This window comes from Silene latifolia, unplaced genomic scaffold, assembly GCF_048544455.1.
Source record: "Silene latifolia isolate original U9 population unplaced genomic scaffold, ASM4854445v1 scaffold_57, whole genome shotgun sequence".
Lineage (NCBI taxonomy): Eukaryota > Viridiplantae > Streptophyta > Magnoliopsida > Caryophyllales > Caryophyllaceae > Silene > Silene latifolia.
In genome coordinates, this window is record NW_027413480.1 from 2,947,383 (window position 1) to 2,973,654 (window position 26,272).

Below are 26,272 nucleotides of genomic sequence, written 5' to 3' on the forward strand. Positions count from 1 at the left end.
ACCCATTCCATGTCACTGTAACATTTTTTGTTTTAGTAACATTAATACACTGTAATTTTCCTTTTAAAGTGCTATATGTAGTCTCTTATTTTTTATTTTCATTTTGTTTTATTCAGTAGTCCAATCTTGTCGTGATTCTGTTTTTACTCCAACGTGCACATCACACCCAACAAAAATACATCCACTTCAAGTGAGTTACACTCCTGGTGGTAGTCAGAGATGGACTAGGTTAGTTGAGGACGGGTTCACACCTCAACTATCTATGCATTTTGTTGATTATGATTCAGCAATGTGTTTTTATGTTGTGTATGCAATTTCCTGTGGGTTTGAACCAAGGCTGCATACCACAAAACGTACCCGTTCTGGTGAATTACTTAGGACCCGTTCTGGTGAATTACTTAGGAAATCGATTGTTTGTAATCGTCAAGGCTTTAGAGATAATAAAAGGAAACTGAAGTGTCCTGCTCAAGTGGTTGACACTGATTCTACTGTTAAGACTCAAGTTTCAAGGAATGTTAAAGTTACTAGGATTGGGTGTCCAGCAATGATGAGAGTCGAAGCGGTTGAGGGTGGAGGTTATAGAGTCGATCAATTTGTTGCTGTTCATAATCACCGTCTTCTTTCTGTTATAGACAAAGACTTCCATAAAGTTGTCAGGCAGTTTTCTAGTTTCCAAAAAAAGTTAATAATTGATAATTCAAAGTTGAATATTGGGGCAGACAAGAGTTTTCAACTTTGCAAAGTATATGCAGATGGTTATGCTAATGTTGGAGCGACTTTGACAGATTTTAAGAATTTTGCAAGGGATGTCAAATGTTATATAACTTTACAAGATTCAACTCTTTTCATCAATAACCTTGAAGAGTTAAAAAAAATGAAACCTGGTTTTTATTTTGCGTATGAGGTTGATGATGATCAGTGTTTGAGCAGGGTGTTTTGGGCAGATGCTGAGTGTATGAGGAATTATTCTATATTTGGGGATGGGCTTAGCTATGACGCTACTTATGGAACCAATAAATATCGTATGAAATTCACCCCGTTTACTGGAGTTGATCACCATAAGCGGTCTGTTATGTTTGCGTGTGCTTTACTTGCTCATGAGGATGAAGATTCTTTTGCTTGGTGTTTCAAAATTTTTTTGGACTGTATGGATAAAAAAGAACCTTTATGTCTCGTCACAGACCAAGACCCTGGGATGTTACTTGCCATTCCTAAAGTCTTTAAAACAGCCCGTCATCGTTTTTGCATGTGGCACATTATGGAGAAAGTCAGTGCTAAAGTGGGTGCAATCACATGCAAAGAAACTGATTTCCTATCTCGTTTGAATTCTGTTGTGTGGGATTCTAGTTTAGAACCAATGGAGTTTGAGCAGAAGTGGCTTGAAGTTATGAAGGACTTCGACCTTGATGGCCATAAATGGCTTTCTAGTATGTTTCGTGATAAGCATCTCTGGATTCCAGGATTCTTTAGGGACATGCCAATGGGAAGCCTATTAAGGACAACTCAGAGATCCGAGAGTGCAAATTCCTTCTTTAAGCGTTATCAGAATCACTATGGAACTTTGGTTGAGTTATGGATGCGGTATGAAACAGCCATTGAACAACAACGTTACTTACAAAAATTTCTAGACAATGACAGTGAGCACAATTTACCAGTTACTACTCCATCGCCGACTAAGATTGAGTTACATGCTGCATCTGTCTATACTCATAAAGTTTTTTATCATGTGCAAGCTTAATTTAAGCACACTTCCGTCTGCGGGCTTGCTGGTATGCCTTTGAATGGGGACATTCGTGTATATGATGTAAATGATGAGTTGAGACATACTACATTTCAGGTCTCTTACACTGCCACAACAGAAGATGTTAAGTGTACTTGCAAACTTTTTGAAAGTAAAGGTCTACTTTGCAGACATGTTTTTTTGGGTTTTGTCAGCTAACCTTCTTAAAAGCATTCCTGGCAAATACATTGTCCCTCGCTGGTGCAAGGTTTCTTATAGAAATCCTTTTTCAATTCTCCCCGGGAATCTCGTCGAGGATTGTGAGCCTGCTGATGTTATTAACATGGAGATTTCTAATGTGTGGTCAGAGTTTTATTCTACAATTGGTGTTGCGAAAACTCTTTATGTAGATCGAATTAAAGAATTAGCTGCAACTTTGAAGACTTTTAGAGAGGAAGTCAGTCCTGTATCATTAGAGGTATCATCCAAGGAGAAAGAGATAGAGCAATTGTTGGGCTTCACAAATTCTTCAGAAGTTACAATCTTACCACCAAAAATCTCAAATAACAAGGGCAGCGGGAAAAGGCTTTTATCTACCAGGAAGGAGGCTATAGCGAAATCACAGAAGCCCAAAAGACTGTGCGCCTGCTGCAAAGAAATGGTGAACCATGACAAACGCAATTGTCCTAAACAGGATATATATTCGGTATTCTCTCTTTTTTTGTTTCCCTTGTTACATGTTTATATATCCTTTGAATTTATTTTACTAAACATCATTTAATTATTTTTATTTAAACAGGGCACTTCTGAAGAGGATGTTTGAGTGATGGTGATGCAACAGCATGGACATTAAGTCAATTCCATTTAGACATTACTTTACTTTGTTGTTGTTTAGACATTACTTTACTTTTTTTTTGTTTTTTCGGATTAGAACATTTACACAGTTTATGTAATTTTTTGAGACATGGTTACTTCAATAAAAAAAAGTAGAACATTTACACAGTTTGTGTTTGCAATAATTTTTTTGCCAAGAAGTCATAATTCTATTACAAACGTCATCTTGTTTCACAGTAACCCCATTTTCCTTTAACTGTAACATCAGCACATTATTACTGTAACAAAATGATTAGAACATGTCAGTTACCTTCAGTGTCACATCAAAAACTTGTTACTATAACATGTCAATATAGTCAATGTCACAACGTGATCTTGTTTCACATTAACGCCATTTCCCTTAATTACTTGTCATATAAAATCAGTGTTATTTACTTATTTTCTCTTTTTTCTAGTGCTACTTTTTTTTTACTTTAATTTTTTTTATCTCCTTTTTTTTTACCTCGTGTTATTATGCTTTTTTTTTTACAACTTTGATTTTTTTCTCTTATGTTTTTCTCTAATTTTCTCATTATGTTACCTTTTTTTTTCTTTTTGTACCAGATTTTTTTTACTTGAATTTTTTTACTCTTATTTTTTTATCTCGTGTTATTATGCTGTTATTGTGTTTTTTTTACTTTGATTTTTTTACGACTTTGATTTTTTTCTCTTTTTTTTACCACATGTTATTTTGTTGTTATTGTTATTTCGCTGTTATTGTGATGTTATTCTGCTGTTACTTTGATTTTTTTTACGACTTTGATTTTTTTTTCTTTTTTTTTTTTACCACGTGTTATTGTGTTGTTATTCTATTGTCATTCTGCTGTTATTGTGATGTTATTCCGGTGTCACTTTGAGTTTTTTACTACTTTGATTTTTTTTACTACTTTGATTTTTTTACTCTTTTTTACCGCATGTTATTGTGCTGTTATTCTGGTGTTATTGTGATGTTATTCCGGTGTTGCTTTAATTTTTTTTACGACCTTGATTTTTTTTCTTTTTTGTTTTACCACGTGTTATTGTGCTGTTATTCTACTGTTATTCTGCTGTTATTGTGATGCTATTTCGGTGTAACTTTGATTTTTTTTACGACTTTGATTTTTTTTCTTTTTTTTACCACGTGTTATTGTGATGTTATTCTACTGTTATTCTGCTGTTATTGTTATGTTATTCCGGTGTCACTTTGATTTTTTTAATACTTTGATTTTTTTTACTACTTTAATTTTTTTACTCTTTTTTTACCGCATGCTATTGTGCTGTTATTCTGGTGTTATTGTGATGTTATTCCGGTGCCACTTTGATTTTCCTTTATGCTCATTCTCAGCTTTAGCGTGTATAATGTTTTATTTCTCTAGATATGGGTCTTTGCACCTATGCTATGAAAATAATCATTGTTGAGGAATGATGTTGATATCATCTAACGCACTTAGAGTATGGTTGGAAGCGAAAGTAGTTCATCCCAAGCAACCATCCTTCCATGTTCCTAAATGTTTTTACTCCATATCGTAATCCCTTGTGTTTGATTGTCACTTCTTTAAACAAGATAAGTTTCCATATCACATAGTGGCTTGTGTACTACAGTATAATTCTATAAATGCTTCTTGTTGCGTTATTTAGCTGCTGCCTCCTACTTGATACAAAATAGGAAATATCCTACAATTCAAAACCATCTCATTATTCTTCCATGAGTCCCAAGAAAGAAGACGACCAACAAGTCGTACCAGTCACCAACCAAGATAGTATAGAAACTTTACAAGACTTAAGAGGGTTTCCTGGCATCAATAATAATGTCGAAGAAGAAGACGAGGACAAAAGTGTAAGCAAGCACAACCAAAAGATGCATAATTCTGATGGTCATGAGTACTGTGTTGGTTGGGACTTGACAAGTTCAATGAGTTGGGAGGTCGATCAAGCTCCATAATAAGGACATAAGGAAACTGCGATAAGTACAACTAATAAATAAATTAGGGTTGGACTGGTGGAGGATTACACTAAATGTTTCGGGGCGCAAGAGATGGGATAAATAAAGCAAAGTGTGAAAGCAGGAAAAAAACAACCTAGTGAACAACGAAGATGGGTCCACAAAACATGCGACATGGGCTCCACTCCTCTAGATTTACAGCTGACCAATAAGCTAATTAGCTAGTTTCCGTCTTAAATTTAAGACGGGTTATATATCAAAAATATCGTGCATATATAACAAATATTTTTCTTTTTTCCCAAGTATTCTACTTTGATCTTATGCCTCCTACATGAGTATATTTGACCTGTCTTAAGTTTACGATTCTTGAGACGGATATACCCGTCTTAAATGAGAATTTGCATACGCTAATACGTTTAGAACCCAAATTTTTGTTAAAAAACGACAATATTCCTTATAAACTAAACATAAAACAAAAAATAAGGCTTTTAAGTATAAAAGATGAAACAAAAGAAGGATGACAAGGTTTGTGCCATATATATAAAAGTTCGAATATATATAATTTAATCCGTTTTATTTAAGACGGATACATCAATTTTTTAAAATAAAATAGGGTACTCGTAATAGCTAATTTATTAATAATAAGTATAAAATAATAGAGAAAGGTATGTGGTACGTGGAGTAGAATCCAATCCTAATTCCAGAAATCTACTAATCTATGTATTGTGATTGTATAATCCCTAGCAACGTCACAGTGTCGGTTGGATCAGTGCTTAGTATTAGTAGTAGTAGTGTACACTGCACTGCCTACTATATTTAGATGATGATATAAATCCCACTCTCAGTCTCAGAAACACCACGAGCGGAGCAGCAGCTACCATCGAGCCCCATCAAAATCCCGAAATCAATCAATTTCAACCCCATCAAAATCCCCAAATCATTCAATTTCAACCCCATCGAGCACCATCGAACTCATAATCAATTAATCAACATCATAATCTTCATCAAAATCCATCAATTTCGTGCAACCCTCTGCCCAGGATCGAAACTCGATACGATTCACCAATACTCATGACCATATGAACACGACATCAATCGGCGACAAACCTGATTAAACCACCACGAACTCCTCTGACCTGATGTTCCATCTTCATTGCCGACAACAACCAGCCAGTACACCCGCGACGCTGCCTAGTGATAAGGTTATTTTCAGTCGTTTGCCTTAATCAAAGTAAACCTAAACTACTACTAACAAAATAGCTAGCTGTAAGTCAGGGTCGAATCCACAGGGAGGCGGTGATTATCTAGTTTGTTTATATTTAATTCCGTCTTAAGGTAACCAATTTTGAGGGTTTGATTGTTTGTATGCTAATCGACTAATTGCAAGTAAATAAAAGATGAATAACAATAATATTAAAAGGTCTAGGGATCGGGTTCACTAGGTCGTCGTCAAAGGGTAGAATTTTAATTCATTGATTGAGCAATGTATATTGTTGAAAGTCATATGATCGGTCGATTCAATATTTCTTTTAGATCTAATTTAACATGCGGTCGCTATCATTAAATTATCTCTATTCAATTATCGTGGCCTATACTAGTCTTAACCCGGTCGGTGATAATCCTAGTTTATGCAAGACTAATTAATCAATTCTGATCAGTAATTAACTAATTAGAAGTAGTACGATAATCAAACAACAATTAAGAGCAATTTAACAATCAATTCATAATAATCCCTTTTCTAACAACCTAGATCCCCTTTCACCCTAGATAAGAGATTTAGCTACGCATAATAGAAAGAAGAACAACAATAACATTAATAAGAAACATGATTGCAAGCATAAAAGATGAACAATGAAATAAATGATTAATAATAAAGGAAAGATTAAGAACAATACCGTAAATAGCTAGATCCGGAAGTAAGAACAATAAATAAACTAAACTAAGTATTTGAGAGAGTTTTCTAAGGTATCTATATTAAACCTATGTAAAATAAAGCATAAAATAACCTAGGGTACGAGTTTTGGTATTTATAGCAATACATAACCGACTTAAGGAAAGTTGCGGGAATTATAAAACTGGAAGGTTCCTCGATCGAGCCAAGGGTGACTCGATCGAGGCACCAAAGTTCAAGAACACCCAACTCTCGACATTGCGAAATTTAGTTGATTAGGTTGGTTCCTCGATCGAGTCGAGAGTGACTCGATCGAGCATGAAGTTCCTCGATCGAGCCAAGGTTGACTCGATCGAGGCACCAATTTCCTGCTTCGCGCACTGAACTTCAAACGACCGCCATTTCTTCGTTACTTGTCAGAAACAAGCGATTTTTGCGGCGTTGGAAAGCTAAGAAGATAAGCTTTCACCTCCAATTTGAATCACTTGAAAATCTGTTGTAGAACTCGAGATATGGCTCTTCAAAGGAGGCACTTGTAATAAGAAGCTCTTTTCTTCGTGTTTTCTTCTTAACTTCTCTTCCTTCATTCTTATGGATTCTCGTGCCATGCTTCGTGTATCCCTTCATGCTCACTCCGCGATGCCCATTTCATTCCTTTGCTCCTCAAATGCATCATTCCTGCATTAAACATCAAAAGGCGGAAGTATTAACATTCTAACATAAAAGGCATGTAAATGATATAAACTAACACGAAAACCGTATCAAAAGTAATTAAGGGGAGGCATAAATATGTATATAATTATGACTCATCAAACTCCCCAAACCATCTCTTTGCTTGTCCTCAAGCAAAGCAATACACATTACAAAAGGCAATCATACAAATGGCGAATAAACGACTCAGAGCTAATGTTTAATGCACATACAAATCCCAAGCTATCCATATCTGTAACAAAGTAATGACTAAAGTGTACCAATAAAACAAATTCAAAGGTACGGGAAATAGAAAACGTAGCTCAAGTCTCAAGTCACCATACTAGATACAAATGCCAAATACCTTTCGATCTTGCAAGACAAATTAGTCGGATTCTCGCGGATTCACTCATGCACTCATAAGTATATAGGGTGAGTTATATGTGAAGATAGAAATAAGTAGAAACACTCACTCAACTTATGAAACATGCATGCAATCTAATGTGATAGGGATTTCCCCAACTAATATGCAATCATCATATGTGGACAAAAGTACATGTATCAAGGACAATAAGGGTGGCAAATGGGTTAAAGGGATAGAAATGGTTTGTGCCAAAGCACGTTATGGATATGTGGAGCTAAGACGGTAGTCGCAGCGCTAACCAAAACAAAAACCAAATCTTTGATAATAAATGAACCCAATTTAGAGAAATGATCTCAACTTTACAACATATGAGAGCTAATAAATTACTCTCCAATTATGCATTAGACTCTAACAACCATCCTTTTGATCCTTGACAAAACCAAATGAAGCAATCTCTTTTCTTTTCTTTCCTCTTTTTCAATTTTTCGATTTTTTCCTCTTTTTTTTTCTTTTTCTTCTTTTTTCCCCGGCAACGGCGCCAAATTTGATAAGGTTATTTTCAGTCGTTTGCCTTAATCAAAGTAAACCTAAACTACTACTAACAAAATAGCTAGCGGTAAGTCAGGGTCGAATCCACAGGGAGGCGGTGATTATCTAGTTTGTTTATATTTAATTCCGTCTTAAGGTAACCAATTTTGAGGGTTTGATTGTTTGTATGCTAATCGACTAATTGCAAGTAAATAAAAGATGAATAACAATAATATTAAAAGGTCTAGGGATCGGGTTCACTAGGTCGTCGTCAAAGGGTAGAATTTTAATTCATTGATTGAGCAATGTATATTGTTGAAAGTCATATGATCGGTCGATTCAATATTTCTTTTAGATCTAATTTAACATGCGGTCGCTATCATTAAATTATCTCTATTCAATTATCGTGGCCTATACTAGTCTTAACCCGGTCGGTGATAATCCTAGTTTATGCAAGACTAATTAATCAATTCTGATCAGTAATTAACTAATTAGAAGTAGTACGATAATCAAACAACAATTAAGAGCAATTTAACAATCAATTCATAATAATCCCTTTTCTAACAACCTAGATCCCCTTTCACCCTAGATAAGAGATTTAGCTACGCATAATAGAAAGAAGAACAACAATAACATTAATAAGAAACATGATTGCAAGCATAAAAGATGAACAATGAAATAAATGATTAATAATAAAGGAAAGATTAAGAACAATACCGTAAATAGCTAGATCCGGAAGTAAGAACAATAAATAAACTAAACTAAGTATTTGAGAGAGTTTTCTAAGGTATCTATATTAAACCTATGTAAAATAAAGCATAAAATAACCTAGGGTACGAGTTTTGGTATTTATAGCAATACATAACCGACTTAAGGAAAGTTGCGGGAATTATAAAACTGGAAGGTTCCTCGATCGAGCCAAGGGTGACTCGATCGAGGCACCAAAGTTCAAGAACACCCAACTCTCGACATTGCGAAATTTAGTTGATTAGGTTGGTTCCTCGATCGAGTCGAGAGTGACTCGATCGAGCATGAAGTTCCTCGATCGAGCCAAGGCTGACTCGATCGAGGCACCAATTTCCTGCTTCGCGCACTGAACTTCAAACGACCGCCATTTCTTCGTTACTTGTCAGAAACAAGCGATTTTTGCGGCGTTGGAAAGCTAAGAAGATAAGCTTTCACATCCAATTGGAATCACTTGAAAATCTGTTGTAAAACTCGAGATATGGCTCTTCAAAGGAGGCACTTGTAATAAGAAGCTCTTTTCTTCGTGTTTTCTTCTTAACTTCTCTTCCTTCATTCTTATGGATTCTCGTGCCATGCTTCGTGTATCCCTTCATGCTCACTCCGCGATGCCCATTTCATTCCTTTGCTCCTCAAATGCATCATTCCTGCATTAAACATCAAAAGGCGGAAGTATTAACATTCTAACATAAAAGGCATGTAAATGATATAAACTAACACGAAAACCGTATCAAAAGTAATTAAGGGGAGGCATAAATATGTATATAATTATGACTCATCAAACTCCCCAAACCATCTCTTTGCTTGTCCTCAAGCAAAGCAATACACATTACAAAAGGCAATCATACAAATGGCGAATAAACGACTCAGAGCTAATGTTTAATGCACATACAAATCCCAAGCTATCCATATCTCAGAACAAAGTAATGACTAAAGTGTACCAATAAAACAAATTCAAAGGTACGGGAAATAGAAAACGTAGCTCAAGTCTCAAGTCACCATACTAGATACAAATGCCAAATACCTTTCGATCTTGCAAGACAAATTAGTCGGATTCTCGCGGATTCACTCATGCACTCATAAGTATATAGGGTGAGTTATATGTGAAGATAGAAATAAGTAGAAACACTCACTCAACTTATGAAACATGCATGCAATCTAATGTGATAGGGATTTCCCCAACTAATATGCAATCATCATATGTAGACAAAAGTACATGTATCAAGGACAATAAGGGTGGCAAATGGGTTAAAGGGATAGAAATGGTTTGTGCCAAAGCACGTTATGGATATGTGGAGCTAAGACGGTAGTCGCAGCGCTAACCAAAACAAAAACCAAATCTTTGATAATAAATGAACCCAATTTAGAGAAATGATCTCAACTTTACAACATATGAGAGCTAATAAATTACTCTCCAATTATGCATTAGACTCTAACAACCATCCTTTTGATCCTTGACAAAACCAAATGAAGCAATCTCTTTTCTTTTCTTTCCTCTTTTTCTATTTTTCGATTTTTTCCTCTTTTTTTTTTGCTTTTTCTTCTTTTTTTCTTTTTTTTTTCTTTTGCTTCATATTTTTCTTTTTTCCAACACAAGGATACAACACAATCGCTAAAAGTATTTTGCTATACCCACATGACAACAATAAGTCCCAACCCAACCATAATAGCAAAATAAACATGATAAACAAGCAACTGCGACTGTCCCGAAAAGGTAGGCAAATTCTTGGATTGTAGTTCATAGGATGTAATTTAAGATTGGCTACAAGGGTTCAAACGGGCTAACAAAAGGTAATGTAAGGCTTATTTGAACGATATGAATCGCCTATCCACATGTATTTAGTCAAATGAAAGCAATAGAAGTATCAAGAAATCAATGTCACACTTATGCAATTTGATATTACACATTCCACAAGGAGAAACCACACTCAAGCCTAATTGACAATGAGACCAGTTTATTGATGTTCCTGGCCTAGGAAGCTCTATAGACCTCAGAATTTAAGTAGTTTACCAACGTAATTATGTCAAATCTAATCAATATAAGGCATGTCAATACGGTAAAGACTTGAATTATGAGCTTTGTTTTCATGGCTAACGAGTCAAAACAATGTACATGGACAACTATTTGGGATTCAAATGCAAAAACAATGCAATTTAACATCATAGTTATTAAATTCACCAAGACTCGACCTAAAATAAATAAATAAAACATGTTTTTGTATTTTGAAATTTTTTAATTTTTATGTATTTTTGATATAAAAGCACACAACAGAAATAAATCACACAACATAAATAAACTCCTCCCCCAAACCTAAATGTCACAGTGTCCCCATTGTGACGCCTACAGCATAGCAATCACACACAAATCCAGCAACCTAAAGGACACAACTAACAAAAGGAGTGGAAAAGAAATAGATAATACAATTAAAGAATGTACAAGGGAAGAGAATACCGGGTAAGAGTTTAGAATTTCCCCCAAACCAGCTGCAAAAATAAGGAAAAATAATCAACCGCGCAATTCCTATCATCGTCTGGCTATGAAATAAATCCAAAAGCGTGGTTACTCGATCGAGCCTCGTCTTACTCGATCAAGGAACCATCTGGACGAGCAACTTCCTACATTTAAAATAAATCCGCACACGAATCATAATCAATACAAGTTAAAGCTCGTAACAGTAAATCAAAAAGTAGCGCATGTGCTACACACAAGCATAAGTAGCACCAATAAAAAGTCCAAGCAAAGAATAAAAACAATGTAAAGTGTCCTGGCTCATCAAACTCAAAGTCTAATGTAAAATAAGAGCAATGGTCATTGTTCTTCAGGTCATCCTCTTGAGGAAGGAGATAAGGCACTTCGTCCGTCATAGAAGTCGCATCAAAAACTCTAACTCGCTCTTCTCTCGAAAATTTCAAAGCATCCAAAGCATCCAATTCAAAGCTTCTATATCAACATTCTCATCACAGTTGTAAACCATCTCAGGAGGGGGATCATCTCCATAAATAAGCTTCTCTATCTCATCCACTTCCTTGCTCCATGGATATGACGCAGCAGTAGGGGCGTCAGGTAAACTCCAAGAATAAACCGTGGCTTCGAAGTAACTTGCTAATATTGGCATCTTTGGCATTGTAGAAGTCACATTTGCAATTGCAGAAATAAGAGTGTCCTCTTCAAAGGACGGATCTTTCCGCAAAGGTATACCGCTCGTAGTCACGTGTACTCAAGTCTTCCACTAGACTTACTTCTCTTTGAAATTTTCGTCTATAGCGAAAAGTCTTTTCTGGCTCGGGATCAAACGGTAGGATCTCTAACCTGTTAGACCTGGGAATACACGAAAACAACAAGAAAAGATAAAACTGTCTCAAGGAATTGAAGTTCCCTGAAACAAAAGACAAAAATAAACAGAAACAAACAGAACAATTGTTGCCTCCCCGGCAACGGCGCCAAATTTGATAAGGTTATTTTCAGTCGTTTGCCTTAATCAAAGTAAACCTAAACTACTACTAACAAAATAGCTAGCGGTAAGTCAGAGTCGAATCCACAGGGAGGCGGTGATTATCTAGTTTGTTTATATTTAATTCCGTCTTAAGGTAACCAATTTTGAGGGTTTGATTGTTTGTATGCTAATCGACTAATTGCAAGTAAATAAAAGATGAATAACAATAATATTAAAAGGTCTAGGGATCGGGTTCACTAGGTCGTCGTCAAAGTGTAGAATTTTAATTCATTGATTGAGCAATGTATATTGTTGAAAGTCATATGATCGGTCGATTCAATATTTCTTTTAGATCTAATTTAACATGCGGTCGCTATCATTAAATTATCTCTATTCAATTATCGTGGCCTATACTAGTCTTAACCCGGTCGGTGATAATCCTAGTTTATGCAAGACTAATTAATCAATTCTGATCAGTAATTAACTAATTAAAAGTAGTACGATAATCAAACAACAATTAAGAGCAATTTAACAATCAATTCATAGTAATCCCTTTTCTAACAACCTAGATCCCCTTTCACCCTAGATAAGAGATTTAGCTACGCATAATAGAAAGAAGAACAACAATAACATTAATAAGAAACATGATTGCAAGCATAAAAGATGAACAATGAAATAAATGATTAATAATAGAGGAAAGATTAAGAACAATACCGTAAATAGCTAGATCCGGAAGTAAGAACAATAAATAAACTAAACTAAGTATTTGAGAGAGTTTTCTAAGGTATCTATATTAAACCTATGTAAAATAAAGCATAAAATAACCTAGGGTACGAGTTTTGGTATTTATAGCAATACATAACCGACTTAAGGAAAGTTGCGGGAATTATAAAACTGGAAGGTTCCTCGATCGAGCCAAGGGTGACTCGATCGAGGCACCAAAGTTCAAGAACACCCAACTCTCGACATTGCGAAATTTAGTTGATTAGGTTGGTTCCTCGATCGAGTCGAGAGTCACTCGATCGAGCATGAAGTTCCTCGATCGAGCCAAGGTTGACTCGATCGAGGCACCAATTTCTTGCTTCGCGCACTGAACTTCAAACGACCGCCATTTCTTCGTTACTTGTCAGAAACAAGCGATTTTTGCGGCGTTGGAAAGCTAAGAAAATAAGCTTTCACCTCCAATTGGAATCACTTGAAAATCTGTTGTAGAAGTCGAGATATGGCTCTTCAAAGGAGGCACTTGTAATAAGAAGCTCTTTTCTTCGTGTTTTCTTCTTAACTTCTCTTCCTTCATTCTTATGGATTCTCGTGCCATGCTTCGTGTATCCCTTCATGCTCACTCCGCGATGCCCATTTCATTCCTTTGCTCCTCAAATGCATCATTCCTGCATTAAACATCAAAAGGCGGAAGTATTAACATTCTAACATAAAAGGCATGTAAATGATATAAACTAACACGAAAACCGTATCAAAAGTAATTAAGGGGAGGCATAAATATGTATATAATTATGACTCATCAAACTCCCCCAAACCATCTTTTTGCTTGTCCTCAAGCAAAGCAATACACATTACAAAAGGCAATCATACAAATGTTGAATAAACGACTCAGAGCTAATGTTTAATGCACATACAAATCCCAAGATATCCATATCTGTAACAAAGTAATGACTAAAGTGTACCAATAAAACAAATTCAAAGGTACGGGAAATAGAAAACGTAGCTCAAGTCTCAAGTCACCATACTAGATACAAATGCCAAATACCTTTCGATCTTGCAAGACAAATTAGTCGGATTCTCGCGGATTCACTCATGCACTCATAAGTATATAGGGTGAGTTATATGTGAAGATAGAAAGAAGTAGAAACACTCACTCAACTTATGAAACATGCATGCAATCTAATGTGATAGGGATTTCCCCAACTAATATGCAATCATCATATGTAGACAAAAGTACATGTATCAAGGACAATAAGGGTGGCAAATGGGTTAAAGGGATAGAAATGGTTTGTGCCAAAGCACGTTATGGATATGTGGAGCTAAGACGGTAGTCGCAGCGCTAACCAAAACAAAAACCAAATCTTTGATAATAAATGAACCCAATTTAGAGAAATGATCTCAACTTTACAACATATGAGAGCTAATAAATTACTCTCCAATTATGCATTAGACTCTAACAACCATCCTTTTGATCCTTGACAAAACCAAATGAAGCAATCTCTTTTCTTTTCTTTCCTCTTTTTCTATTTTTCGATTTTTTTCTCTTTTTTTTTTTTTTTTTTTTTTTTTTTTTTTCTTTTGCTTCATATTTTTCTTTTTCCAACACAAGGATACAACACAATCGCTAAAAGTATTTTGCTATACCCACATGACAACAATAAGTCCCAACCCAACCATAATAGCAAAATAAACATGATAAACAAGCAAGCTGCGATGTCCGAAAAAGGTAGGCAAATTCTTGGATTGTAGTTCATAGGATGTAATTTAAGATTGGCTACAAGGGTTCAAACGGGCTAACAAAAGGTAATGTAAGGCTTATTTGAACGATAAGAATCGCCTATCCACATGTATTTAGTCAAATGAAAGCAATAGAAGTATCAAGAAATCAATGTCACACTTATGCAATTTGATATTACACATTCCACAAGGAGAAACCACACTCAAGCCTAATTGACAATGAGACCAGTTTATTGATGTTCCTGGCCTAGGAAGCTCTATAGACCTCAGAATTTAAGTAGTTTACCAACATAATTATGTCAAATCTAATCAATATAAGGCATGTCAATACGGTAAAGACTTGAATTATGAGCTTTGTTTTCATGGCTAACGAGTCAAAACAATGTACATGGACAACTATTTGGGATTCAAATGCAAAAACAATGCAATTTAACATCATAGTTATTAAATTCACCAAGACTCGACCTAAAATAAATAAATAAAACATGTTTTTGTATTTTGAAATTTTTTAATTTTTATGTATTTTTGATATAAAAGCACACAACATAAATAAATCACACAACATAAATAAACTCCTCCCCCAAACCTAAATGTCACAGTGTCCCCATTGTGACGCCACAAAGATAGCAATCACACACAAATCCAAAGAACCTAAAGGACACAACTAACAAAAGGAGTGGAAAAGAAATAGATAATACAATTAAAGAATGTACAAGGGAAGAGAATACCGGGTAAGAGTTTAGAATTTCCCCCAAACCATTTTGCAAAAATAAGGGAAAATAATCAACCGCGCAATTCCTATCATCGTCTGGCTATGAAATAAATCCAAAAGCGTGGTTACTCGATCGAGCCTCGTCTTACTCGATCAAGGAACCATCTGGACGAGCAACTTCCTGCATTTAAAATAAATCCGCACACGAATCATAATCAATACAAGTTAAAGCTCGTAACAGTAAATCAAAAAGTAGCGCATGTGCTACACACAAGCATAAGTAGCACCAATAAAAAGTCCAAGCAAAGAATAAAAACAATGTAAAGTGTCCTGGCTCATCAAACTCAAAGTCTAATGTAAAATAAGAGCAATGGTCATTGTTCTTCAGGTCATCCTCTTGAGGAAGGAGATAAGGCACTTCGTCCGTCATAGAAGCTGCATCAAAAACTCTAACTCGCTCTTCTCTCGAAAATTTCAAAGCATCCAAAGCATCCAATTCAGACTTCTATATCAACATTCTCATCACAGTTGTAAACCATCTCAGGAGGGGGATCATCTCCATAAATAAGCTTCTCTATCTCATCCACTTCCTTGCTCCATGGATATGACGCAGCAGTAGGGGCGTCAGGTAAACTCCAAGAATAAACCGTGGCCTCGAAGTAACTTGCCAATATTGGCATCTTTGGCATTGTAGAAGTCACAGCTGCAGAAATAAGAGTGTCCTCTTCAAAGGACGGATCTTCTGCAAAGGTATACCGCTCGTAGTCACGTGTACTCAAGTCTTCCACTAGACTTACTTCTCTTTGAAATTTTCGTCTATAGCGAAAAGTCTTTTCTGGCTCGGGATCAAACGGTAGGATCTCTAACCTGTTAGACCTGGGCATACACGAAAACAACAAGAAAAGATAAAACTGTCTCAAGGAATTGAAGTTCCCTGAAACAAAAGACAAAAATAAAGAAACAACAGAACAATTGTTGCCTCCCCAAGAACGGCGCCAAATTTGATAAGGTTATTTTGATCGTTTGCCTTAATCAAAGTAAACCTAAACTACTACTAACAAAATAGCTAGCGGTAAGTCAGAGTCGAATCCACAGGGAGGCGGTGATTATCTAGTTTGTTTATATTTAATTCCGTCTTAAGGTAACCAATTTTGAGGGTTTGATTGTTTGTATGCTAATCGACTAATTGCAAGTAAATAAAAGATGAATAACAATAATATTAAAAGGTCTAGAGATCGGGTTCACTAGGTAGGTCGTCAAAGGGTAGAATTTTAATTCATTGATTGAGCAATGTATATTGTTGAAAGTCATATGATCGGTCGATTCAATATTTCTTTTAGATCTAATTTAACATGCGGTCGCTATCATTAAATTATCTCTATTCAATTATCGTGGCCTATACTAGTCTTAACCCGGTCGGTGATAATCCTAGTTTATGCAAGACTAATTAATCAATTCTGATCAGTAATTAACTAATTAGAAGTAGTACGATAATCAAACAACAATTAAGAGCAATTTAACAATCAATTCATAATAATCCCTTTTCTAACAACCTAGATCCCCTTTCACCCTAGATAAGAGATTTAGCTACGCATAATAGAAAGAAGAACAACAATAACATTAATAAGAAACATGATTGCAAGCATAAAAGATGAACAATGAAATAAATGATTAATAATAAAGGAAAGATTAAGAACAATACCGTAAATAGCTAGATCCGGAAGTAAGAACAATAAATAAACTAAACTAAGTATTTGAGAGAGTTTTCTAAGGTATCTATATTAAACCTATGTAAAATAAAGCATAAAATAACCTAGGGTACGAGTTTTGGTATTTATAGCAATACATAACCGACTTAAGGAAAGTTGCGGGAATTATAAAACTGGAAGGTTCCTCGATCGAGCCAAGGGTGACTCGATCGAGGCACCAAATTTCAAGAACACCCAACTCTCGACATTGCGAAATTTAGTTGATTAGGTTGGTTCCTCGATCGAGTCGAGAGTGACTCGATCGAGCATGAAGTTCCTCGATCGAGCCAAGGTTGACTCGATCGAGGCACCAATTTCTTGCTTCGCGCACTGAACTTCAAACGACCGCCATTTCTTCGTTACTTGTCAGAAACAAGCGATTTTTGTGGCGTTGGAAAGCTAAGAAGATAAGCTTTCACCTCCAATTAGAATCACTTGAAAATCTGTTGTAGAACTCGAGATATGGCTCTTCAAAGGAGGCACTTGTAATAAGAAGCTCTTTTCTTCGTGTTTTCTTCTTAACTTCTCTTCCTTCATTCTTATGGATTCTCGTGCCATGCTTCGTGTATCCCTTCATGCTCACTCCGCGATGCCCATTTCATTACTTTGCTCCTCAAATGCATCATTCCTGCATTAAACATCAAAAGGCGGAAGTATTAACATTCTAACATAAAAGGCATGTAAATGATATACACTAACACGAAAACCGTATCAAAAGTAATTAAGGGGAGGCATAAATATGTATATAATTATGACTCATCAAACTCCCCCAAACCATCTTTTTGCTTGTCCTCAAGCAAAGCAATACACATTACAAAAGGCAATCATACAAATGGCCAATAAACGACTCAGAGCTAATGTTTAATGCACATACAAATCCCAAGCTATCCATATCTCAGAACAAAGTAATGACTAAAGTGTACCAATAAAACAAATTCAAAGGTACGGGAAATATAAAACGTAGCTCAAGTCTCAAGTCACCATACTAGATACAAATGCCAAATACCTTTCGATCTTGCAAGACAAATTAGTCGGATTCTCGCGGATTCACTCATGCACTCATAAGTATATAGGGTGAGTTATATGTGAAGATAGAAAGAAGTAGAAACACTCACTCAACTTATGAAACATGCATGCAATCTAATGTGATAGGGATTTCCCCAACTAATATGCAATCATCATATGTAGACAAAAGTACATGTATCAAGGACAATAAGGGTGGCAAATGGGTTAAAGGGATAGAAATGGTTTGTGCCAAAGCACGTTATGGATATGTGGAGCTAAGACGGTAGTCGCAGCGCTAACCAAAACAAAAACCAAATCTTTGATAATAAATGAACCCAATTTAGAGAAATGATCTCAACTTTACAACATATGAGAGCTAATAAATTACTCTCCAATTATGCATTAGACTCTAACAACCATCCTTTTGATCCTTGACAAAACCAAATGAAGCAATCTCTTTTCTTTTCTTTCCTCTTTTTCTATTTTTCGATTTTTTCCTCTTTTTTTTTTTTTTCTTCTTTTTCCCAGAACGGCGCCAAATTTGATAAGGTTATTTTCATGTCGTTTGCCTTAATCAAAGTAAACCTAAACTACTACTAACAAAATAGCTAGCGGTAAGTCAGGGTCGAATCCACAGGGAGGCGGTGATTATCTAGTTTGTTTATATTTAATTCCGTCTTAAGGTAACCAATTTTGAGGGTTTGATTGTTTGTATGCTAATCGACTAATTGCAAGTAAATAAAAGATGAATAACAATAATATTAAAAGGTCTAGGGATCGGGTTCACTAGGTCGTCGTCAAAGCGTAGAATTTTAATTCATTGATTGAGCAATGTATATTGTTGAAAGTCATATGATCGGTCGATTCAATATTTCTTTTAGATCTAATTTAACATGCGGTCGCTATCATTAAATTATCTCTATTCAATTATCGTGGCCTATACTAGTCTTAACCCGGTCGGTGATAATCCTAGTTTATGCAAGACTAATTAATCAATTCTGATCAGTAATTAACTAATTAGAAGTAGTACGATAATCAAACAACAATTAAGAGCAATTTAACAATCAATTCATAATAATCCCTTTTATAACAACCTAGATCCCCTTTCACCCTAGATAAGAGATTTAGCTACGCATAATAGAAAGAAGAACAACAATAACATTAATAAGAAACATGATTGCAAGCATAAAAGATGAACAATGAAATAAATGATTAATAATAAAGGAAAGATTAAGAACAATACCGTAAATAGCTAGATCCGGAAGTAAGAACAATAAATAAACTAAACTAAGTATTTGAGAGAGTTTTCTAAGGTATCTATATTAAACCTATGTAAAATAAAGCATAAAATAACCTAGGGTACGAGTTTTGGTATTTATAGCAATACATAACCGACTTAAGGAAAGTTACGGGAATTATAAATCGGAAGGTTCCTCGATCGAGCCAAGGGTGACTCGATCGAGGCACCAAAGTTCAAGAACACCCAACTCTCGACATTGCGAAATTTAGTTGATTAGGTTGGTTCCTCGATCGAGTCGAGAGTGACTCGATCGAGCATGAAGTTCCTCGATCGAGCCAAGGTTGACTCAATCGAGGCACCAATTTCTTGCTTCGCGCACTGAACTTCAAACGACCGCCATTTCTTCGTTACTTGTCAGAAACAAGCGATTTTTGCGGCGTTGGAAAGCTAAGAAGATAAGATTTCACCTCCAATTGGAATCACTTGAAAATCTGTTGTAGAACTCGAGATATGGCTCTTCAAAGGAGGCACTTGTAATAAGAAGCTCTTTTCTTCGTGTTTTCTTCTTAACTTCTCTTCCTTCATTCTTATGGATTCTCGTGCCATGCTTCGTGTATCCCTTCATGCTCACTCCGCGATGCCCATTTCATTCCTTTGCTCCTCAAATGCATCATTCCCGCATTAAACATAAAAGGCGGAAGTATTAACATTCTAACATAAAAGGCATGTAAATGATATAAACTAACACGAAAACCGTATCAAAAGTAATTAAGGGGAGGCATAAATATGTATATAATTATGACTCATCAAACTCCCCCAAACCATCATTTTGCTTGTCCTCAAGCAAGGCAATACACATTACAAAAGGCAATCATACAAATGGCGAATAAACGACTCAGAGCTAATGTTTAATGCACATACAAATCCCAAGCTATCCATATCTCAGAACAAAGTAATGACTAAAGTGTACCAATAAAACAAATTCAAAGGTACGGGAAATAGAAAACGTAGCTCAAGTCTCAAGTCACCATACTAGATACAAATGCCAAATACCTTTCGATCTTGCAAGACAAATTAGTCGGATTCTCGCGGATTCACTCATGCACTCATAAGTATATAGGGTGAGTTATATGTGAAGATAGAAAGAAGTAGAAACACTCACTCAACTTATGAAACATGCATGCAATCTAATGTGATAGGGATTTCCCCAACTAATATGCAATCATCATATGTAGACAAAAGTACATGTATCAAGGACAATAAGGGTGGCAAATGGGTTAAAGGGATAGAAATGGTTTGTGCCAAAGCACGTTATGGATATGTGGAGCTAAGACGGTAGTCGCAGCGCTAACCAAAACAAAAACCAAATCTTTGATAATAAATGAACCCAATTTAGAGAAATGATCTCAACTTTACAACATATGAGAGCTAATAAATTACTCTCCAATTATGCATTAGACTCTAACAACCATCCTTTTGATCCTTGACAAAACCAAATGAAGCAATCTCTTTTCTTTTCTTTCCTCTTTTTCTATTTTTCGATTTTTTCCTCTTTTTTTTTTTTTTTCTTTTTCTTTTTTTTTTTTTTTTGCTTCATATTTTTCTTTTTCCAACACAAGGATACAACACAATCGCTAAAAGTATTTTGCTATACCCACATGACAACAATAAGTCCCAACCCAACCATAATAGCAAAATAAACATGATAAACAAGCAATCTGCGATTTGTCCCGAAAAAGGTAGGCAAATTCTTGGATTGTAGTTCATAGGATGTAATTTAAGATTGGCTACAAGGGTTCAAACGGGCTAACAAAAGGTAATGTAAGGCTTATTTGAACGATAAGAATCGCCTATCCACATGTATTTAGTCAAATGAAAGCAATAGAAGTATCAAGAAATCAATGTCACACTTATGCAATTTGATATTACACATTCCACAAGGAGAAACCACACTCAAGCCTAATTGACAATGAGACCAGTTTATTGATGTTTCTGGCCTAGGAAGCTCTATAGACCTCAGAATTTAAGTAGTTTACCAACGTAATTATGTCAAATCTAATCAATATAAGGCATGTCAATACGGTAAAGACTTGAATTATGAGCTTTGTTTTCATGGCTAACGAGTCAAAACAATGTACATGGACAACTATTTGGGATTCAAATGCAAAAACAATGCAATTTAACATCATAGTTATTAAATTCACCAAGACTCGACCTAAAATAAATAAATAAAACATGTTTTTGTATTTTGAAATTTTTTAATTTTTATGTATTTTTGATATAAAAGCACACAACATAAATAAATCACACAACATAAATAAACTCCTCCCCCAAACCTAAATGTCACAGTGTCCCCATTGTGACGCCTACAGCATAGCAATCACACACAAATCCAGCAACCTAAAGGACACAACTAACAAAAGGAGTGGAAAAGAAATAGATAATACAATTAAAGAATGTACAAGGGAAGAGAATACCGGGTAAGAGTTTAGAATTTCCCCCAAACCAGCTGCAAAAATAAGGGAAAATAATCAACCGCGCAATTCCTATCATCGTCTGGCTATGAAATAAATCCAAAAGCGTGGTTACTCGATCGAGCCTCGTCTTACTCGATCAAGGAACCATCTGGACGAGCAACTTCCTGCATTTAAAATAAATCCGCACACGAATCATAATCAATACAAGTTAAAGCTCGTGTGAAAATCAAAAAGTAGCGCATGTGCTACACACAAGCATAAGTAGCACCAATAAAAAGTCCAAGCAAAGAATAAAAACAATGTAAAGTGTCCTGGCTCATCAAACTCAAAGTCTAATGTAAAATAAGAGCAATGGTCATTGTTCTTCAGGTCATCCTCTTGAGGAAGGAGATAAGGCACTTCGTCCGTCATAGAAGCTGCATCAAAAACTCTAACTCGCTCTTCTCTCGAAAATTTCAAAGCATCCAAAGCATCCAATTAAACCTTCTATATCAACATTCTCATCACGGATTTGTAAACCATCTCAGGAGGGGAATCATCTCCATAAATAAGCTTCTCTATCTCATCCACTTCCTTGCTCCATGGATATGACGCAGCAGTAGGGGCGTCAGGTAAACTCCAAGAATAAACCGTGGCTTCGAAGTAACTTGCCAATATTGGCATCTTTGGCATTGTAGAAGTCACAGCTGCAGAAATAAGAGTGTCCTCTTCAAAGGACGGATCTTCTGCAAAGGTATACCGCTCGTAGTCACGTGTACTCAAGTCTTCCACTAGACTTACTTCTCTTTGAAATTTTCGTCTATAGCGAAAAGTCTTTTCTGGCTCGGGATCAAACGGTAGGATCTCTAACCTGTTAGACCTGGGCATACACGAAAACAACAAGAAAAGATAAAACTGTCTCAAGGAATTGAAGTTCCCTGAAACAAAAGACAAAAATAAACAGAAACAAACAGAACAATTGTTGCCTCCCCGGCAACGGCGCCAAATTTGATAAGGTTATTTTCAGTCGTTTGCCTTAATCAAAGTAAACCTAAACTACTACTAACAAAATAGCTAGCGGTAAGTCAGAGTCGAATCCACAGGGAGGCGGTGATTATCTAGTTTGTTTATATTTAATTCCGTCTTAAGGTAACCAATTTTGAGGGTTTGATTGTTTGTATGCTAATCGACTAATTGCAAGTAAATAAAAGATGAATAACAATAATATTAAAAGGTCTAGAGATCGGGTTCACTAGGTCGTCGTCAAAGGGTAGAATTTTAATTCATTGATTGAGCAATGTATATTGTTGAAAGTCATATGATCGGTCGATTCAATATTTCTTTTAGATCTAATTTAACATGCGGTCGCTATCATTAAATTATCTCTATTCAATTATCGTGGCCTATACTAGTCTTAACCCGGTCGGTGATAATCCTAGTTTATGCAAGACTAATTAATCAATTCGATCAAGTAATTAACTAATTAGAAGTAGTACGATAATCAAACAACAATTAAGAGCAATTTAACAATCAATTCATAATAATCCCTTTTCTAACAACCTAGATCCCCTTTCACCCTAGATAAGAGATTTAGCTACGCATAATAGAAAGAAGAACAACAATAACATTAATAAGAAACATGATTGCAAGCATAAAAGATGAACAATGAAATAAATGATTAATAATAAAGGAAAGATTAAGAACAATACCGTAAATAGCTAGATCCGGAAGTAAGAACAATAAATAAACTAAACTAAGTATTTGAGAGAGTTTTCTAAGGTATCTATATTAAACCTATGTAAAATAAAGCATAAAATAACCTAGGGTACGAGTTTTGGTATTTATAGCAATACATAACCGACTTAAGGAAAGTTGCGGGAATTATAAAACTGGAAGGTTCCTCGATCGAGCCAAGGGTGACTCGATCGAGGCACCAAAGTTCAAGAACACCCAACTCTCGACATTGCGAAATTTAGTTGATTAGGTTGGTTCCTCGATCGAGTCGAGAGTGACTCGATCGAGCATGAAGTTCCTCGATCGAGCCAAGGTTGACTCGATCGAGGCACCAATTTCTTGCTTCGCGCACTGAACTTCAAACGACCGCCATTTCTTCGCTACTTGTCAGAAACAAGCGATTTTTGCGGCGTTGGAAAGCTAAGAAGATAAGCTTTCACCTCCATTTGGAATCACTTGAAAATCTGTTGTGGAACTCGAGATATGGCTCTTCAAAGGAGGCACTTGTAATAAGAAGCTCTTTTCTTCGTGTTTTCTTCTTAACTTCTCTTCCTTCATTCTTATGGATTCTCGTGCCATGCTTCGTGTATCCCTTCATGCTCACTCCGCGATGCCCATTTCATTCCTTTGCTCCTCAAATGCATCATTCCTGCATTAAACATCAAAAGGCGGAAGTATCAACATTCTAACATAAAAGGCATGTAAATGATATAAACTAACACGAAAACCGTATCAAAAGTAATTAAGGGGAGGCATAAATATGTATATAATTATGACTCATCAAACTCCCCAAACCATCTCTTTGCTTGTCCTCAAGCAAAGCAATACACATTACAAAAGGCAATCATACAAATGGCGAATAAACGACTCAGAGCTAATGTTTAATGCACATACAAATCCCAAGCTATCCATATCTGTAACAAAGTAATGACTAAAGTGTACCAATAAAACAAATTCAAAGGTACGGGAAATAGAAAACGTAGCTCAAGTCTCAAGTCACCATACTAGATACAAATGCCAAATACCTTTCGATCTTGCAAGACAAATTAGTCGGATTCTCGCGGATTCACTCATGCACTCATAAGTATATAGGGTGAGTTATATGTGAAGATAGAAAGAAGTAGAAACACTCACTCAACTTATGAAACATGCATGCAATCTAATGTGATAGGGATTTCCCCAACTAATATGCAATCATCATATGTAGACAAAAGTACATGTATCAAGGACAATAAGGGTGGCAAATGGGTTAAAGGGATAGAAATGGTTTGTGCCAAAGCACGTTATGGATATGTGGAGCTAAGACGGTAGTCGCAGCGCTAACCAAAACAAAAACCAAATCTTTGATAATAAATGAACCCAATTTAGAGAAATGATCTCAACTTTACAACATATGAGAGCTAATAAATTACTCTCCAATTATGCATTAGACTCTAACAACCATCCTTTTGATCCTTGACAAAACCAAATGAAGCAATCTCTTTTCTTTTCTTTCCTCTTTTTCTATTTTTCGATTTTTTCCTCTTTTTTTTTTTTTTTTTTTTTTTTTTTTTTTTTTTTTTTTTTTTTTTTTTTTTTCTTTTGCTTCATATTTTTCTTTTTTCCAACACAAGGATACAACACAATCGCTAAAAGTATTTTGCTATACCCACATGACAACAATAAGTCCCAACCCAACCATAATAGCAAAATAAACATGATAAACAAGCAATCGCGATTGTTCCGAAAAAGGTAGGCAAATTCTTGGATTGTAGTTCATAGGATGTAATTTAAGATTGGCTACAAGGGTTCAAACGGGCTAACAAAAGGTAATGTAAGGCTTATTTGAACGATAAGAATCGCCTATCCACATGTATTTAGTCAAATGAAAGCAATAGAAGTATCAAGAAATCAATGTCACACTTATGCAATTTGATATTACACATTCCACAAGGAGAAACCACACTCAAGCCTAATTGACAATGAGACCAGTTTATTGATGTTCCTGGCCTAGGAAGCTCTATAGACCTCAGAATTTAAGTAGTTTACCAACGTAATTATGTCAAATCTAATCAATATAAGGCATGTCAATACGGTAAAGACTTGAATTATGAGCTTTGTTTTCATGGCTAACGAGTCAAAACAATGTACATGGACAACTATTTGGGATTCAAATGCAAAAACAATGCAATTTAACATCATAGTTATTAAATTCACCAAGACTCGACCTAAAATAAATAAATAAAACATGTTTTTGTATTTTGAAATTTTTTAATTTTTATGTATTTTTGATATAAAAGCACACAACATAAATAAATCACACAACATAAATAAACTCCTCCCCCAAACCTAAATGTCACAGTGTCCCCATTGTGACGCCTACAGCATAGCAATCACACACAAATCCAGCAACCTAAAGGACACAACTAACAAAAGGAGTGGAAAAGAAATAGATAATACAATTAAAGAATGTACAAGGGAAGAGAATACCGGGTAAGAGTTTAGAATTTCCCCCAAACCAATTTTGCAAAAATAAGGGAAAATAATCAACCGCGCAATTCCTATCATCGTCTGGCTATGAAATAAATCCAAAAGCGTGGTTACTCGATCGAGCCTCGTCTTACTCGATCAAGGAACCATCTGGACGAGCAACTTCCTGCATTTAAAATAAATCCGCACACGAATCATAATCAATACAAGTTAAAGCTCGTAACAGTAAATCAAAAAGTAGCGCATGTGCTACACACAAGCATAAGTAGCACCAATAAAAAGTCCA

The 26,272-nt window shown here is 35.6% G+C and overlaps 2 protein-coding genes and 1 long non-coding RNA gene across 3 annotated transcripts in view; 2 read left to right on the forward strand and 1 right to left on the reverse strand.

Moving 5' to 3' along the window:
* Positions 1–289: 289 nt before the first annotated feature.
* On the forward strand, positions 290–1,738 carry LOC141639802 (protein FAR1-RELATED SEQUENCE 5-like). Its single transcript, XM_074448848.1, has one exon. It carries the CDS (start codon positions 290–292, stop codon positions 1,736–1,738), a length of 1,449 nt encoding a protein of 482 aa, XP_074304949.1.
* Positions 1,739–1,862: 124 nt separating this feature from the next.
* Positions 1,863–2,543, forward strand: LOC141639803 (uncharacterized). The gene is made up of 2 exons (XM_074448849.1): positions 1,863–2,426; positions 2,520–2,543. Exons 1-2 carry the CDS (start codon positions 1,863–1,865, stop codon positions 2,541–2,543), a joined length of 588 nt encoding a protein of 195 aa, XP_074304950.1.
* Positions 2,544–5,030: 2,487 nt separating this feature from the next.
* Positions 5,031–26,272, reverse strand: part of LOC141639717 (uncharacterized) — a 46,792-nt gene continuing 25,550 nt past the window's right edge. The window contains exon 3 of the long non-coding RNA XR_012542634.1: positions 5,031–5,705. This is a non-coding gene — a long non-coding RNA (uncharacterized LOC141639717). The remainder of the gene's footprint in view (positions 5,706–26,272) is intronic.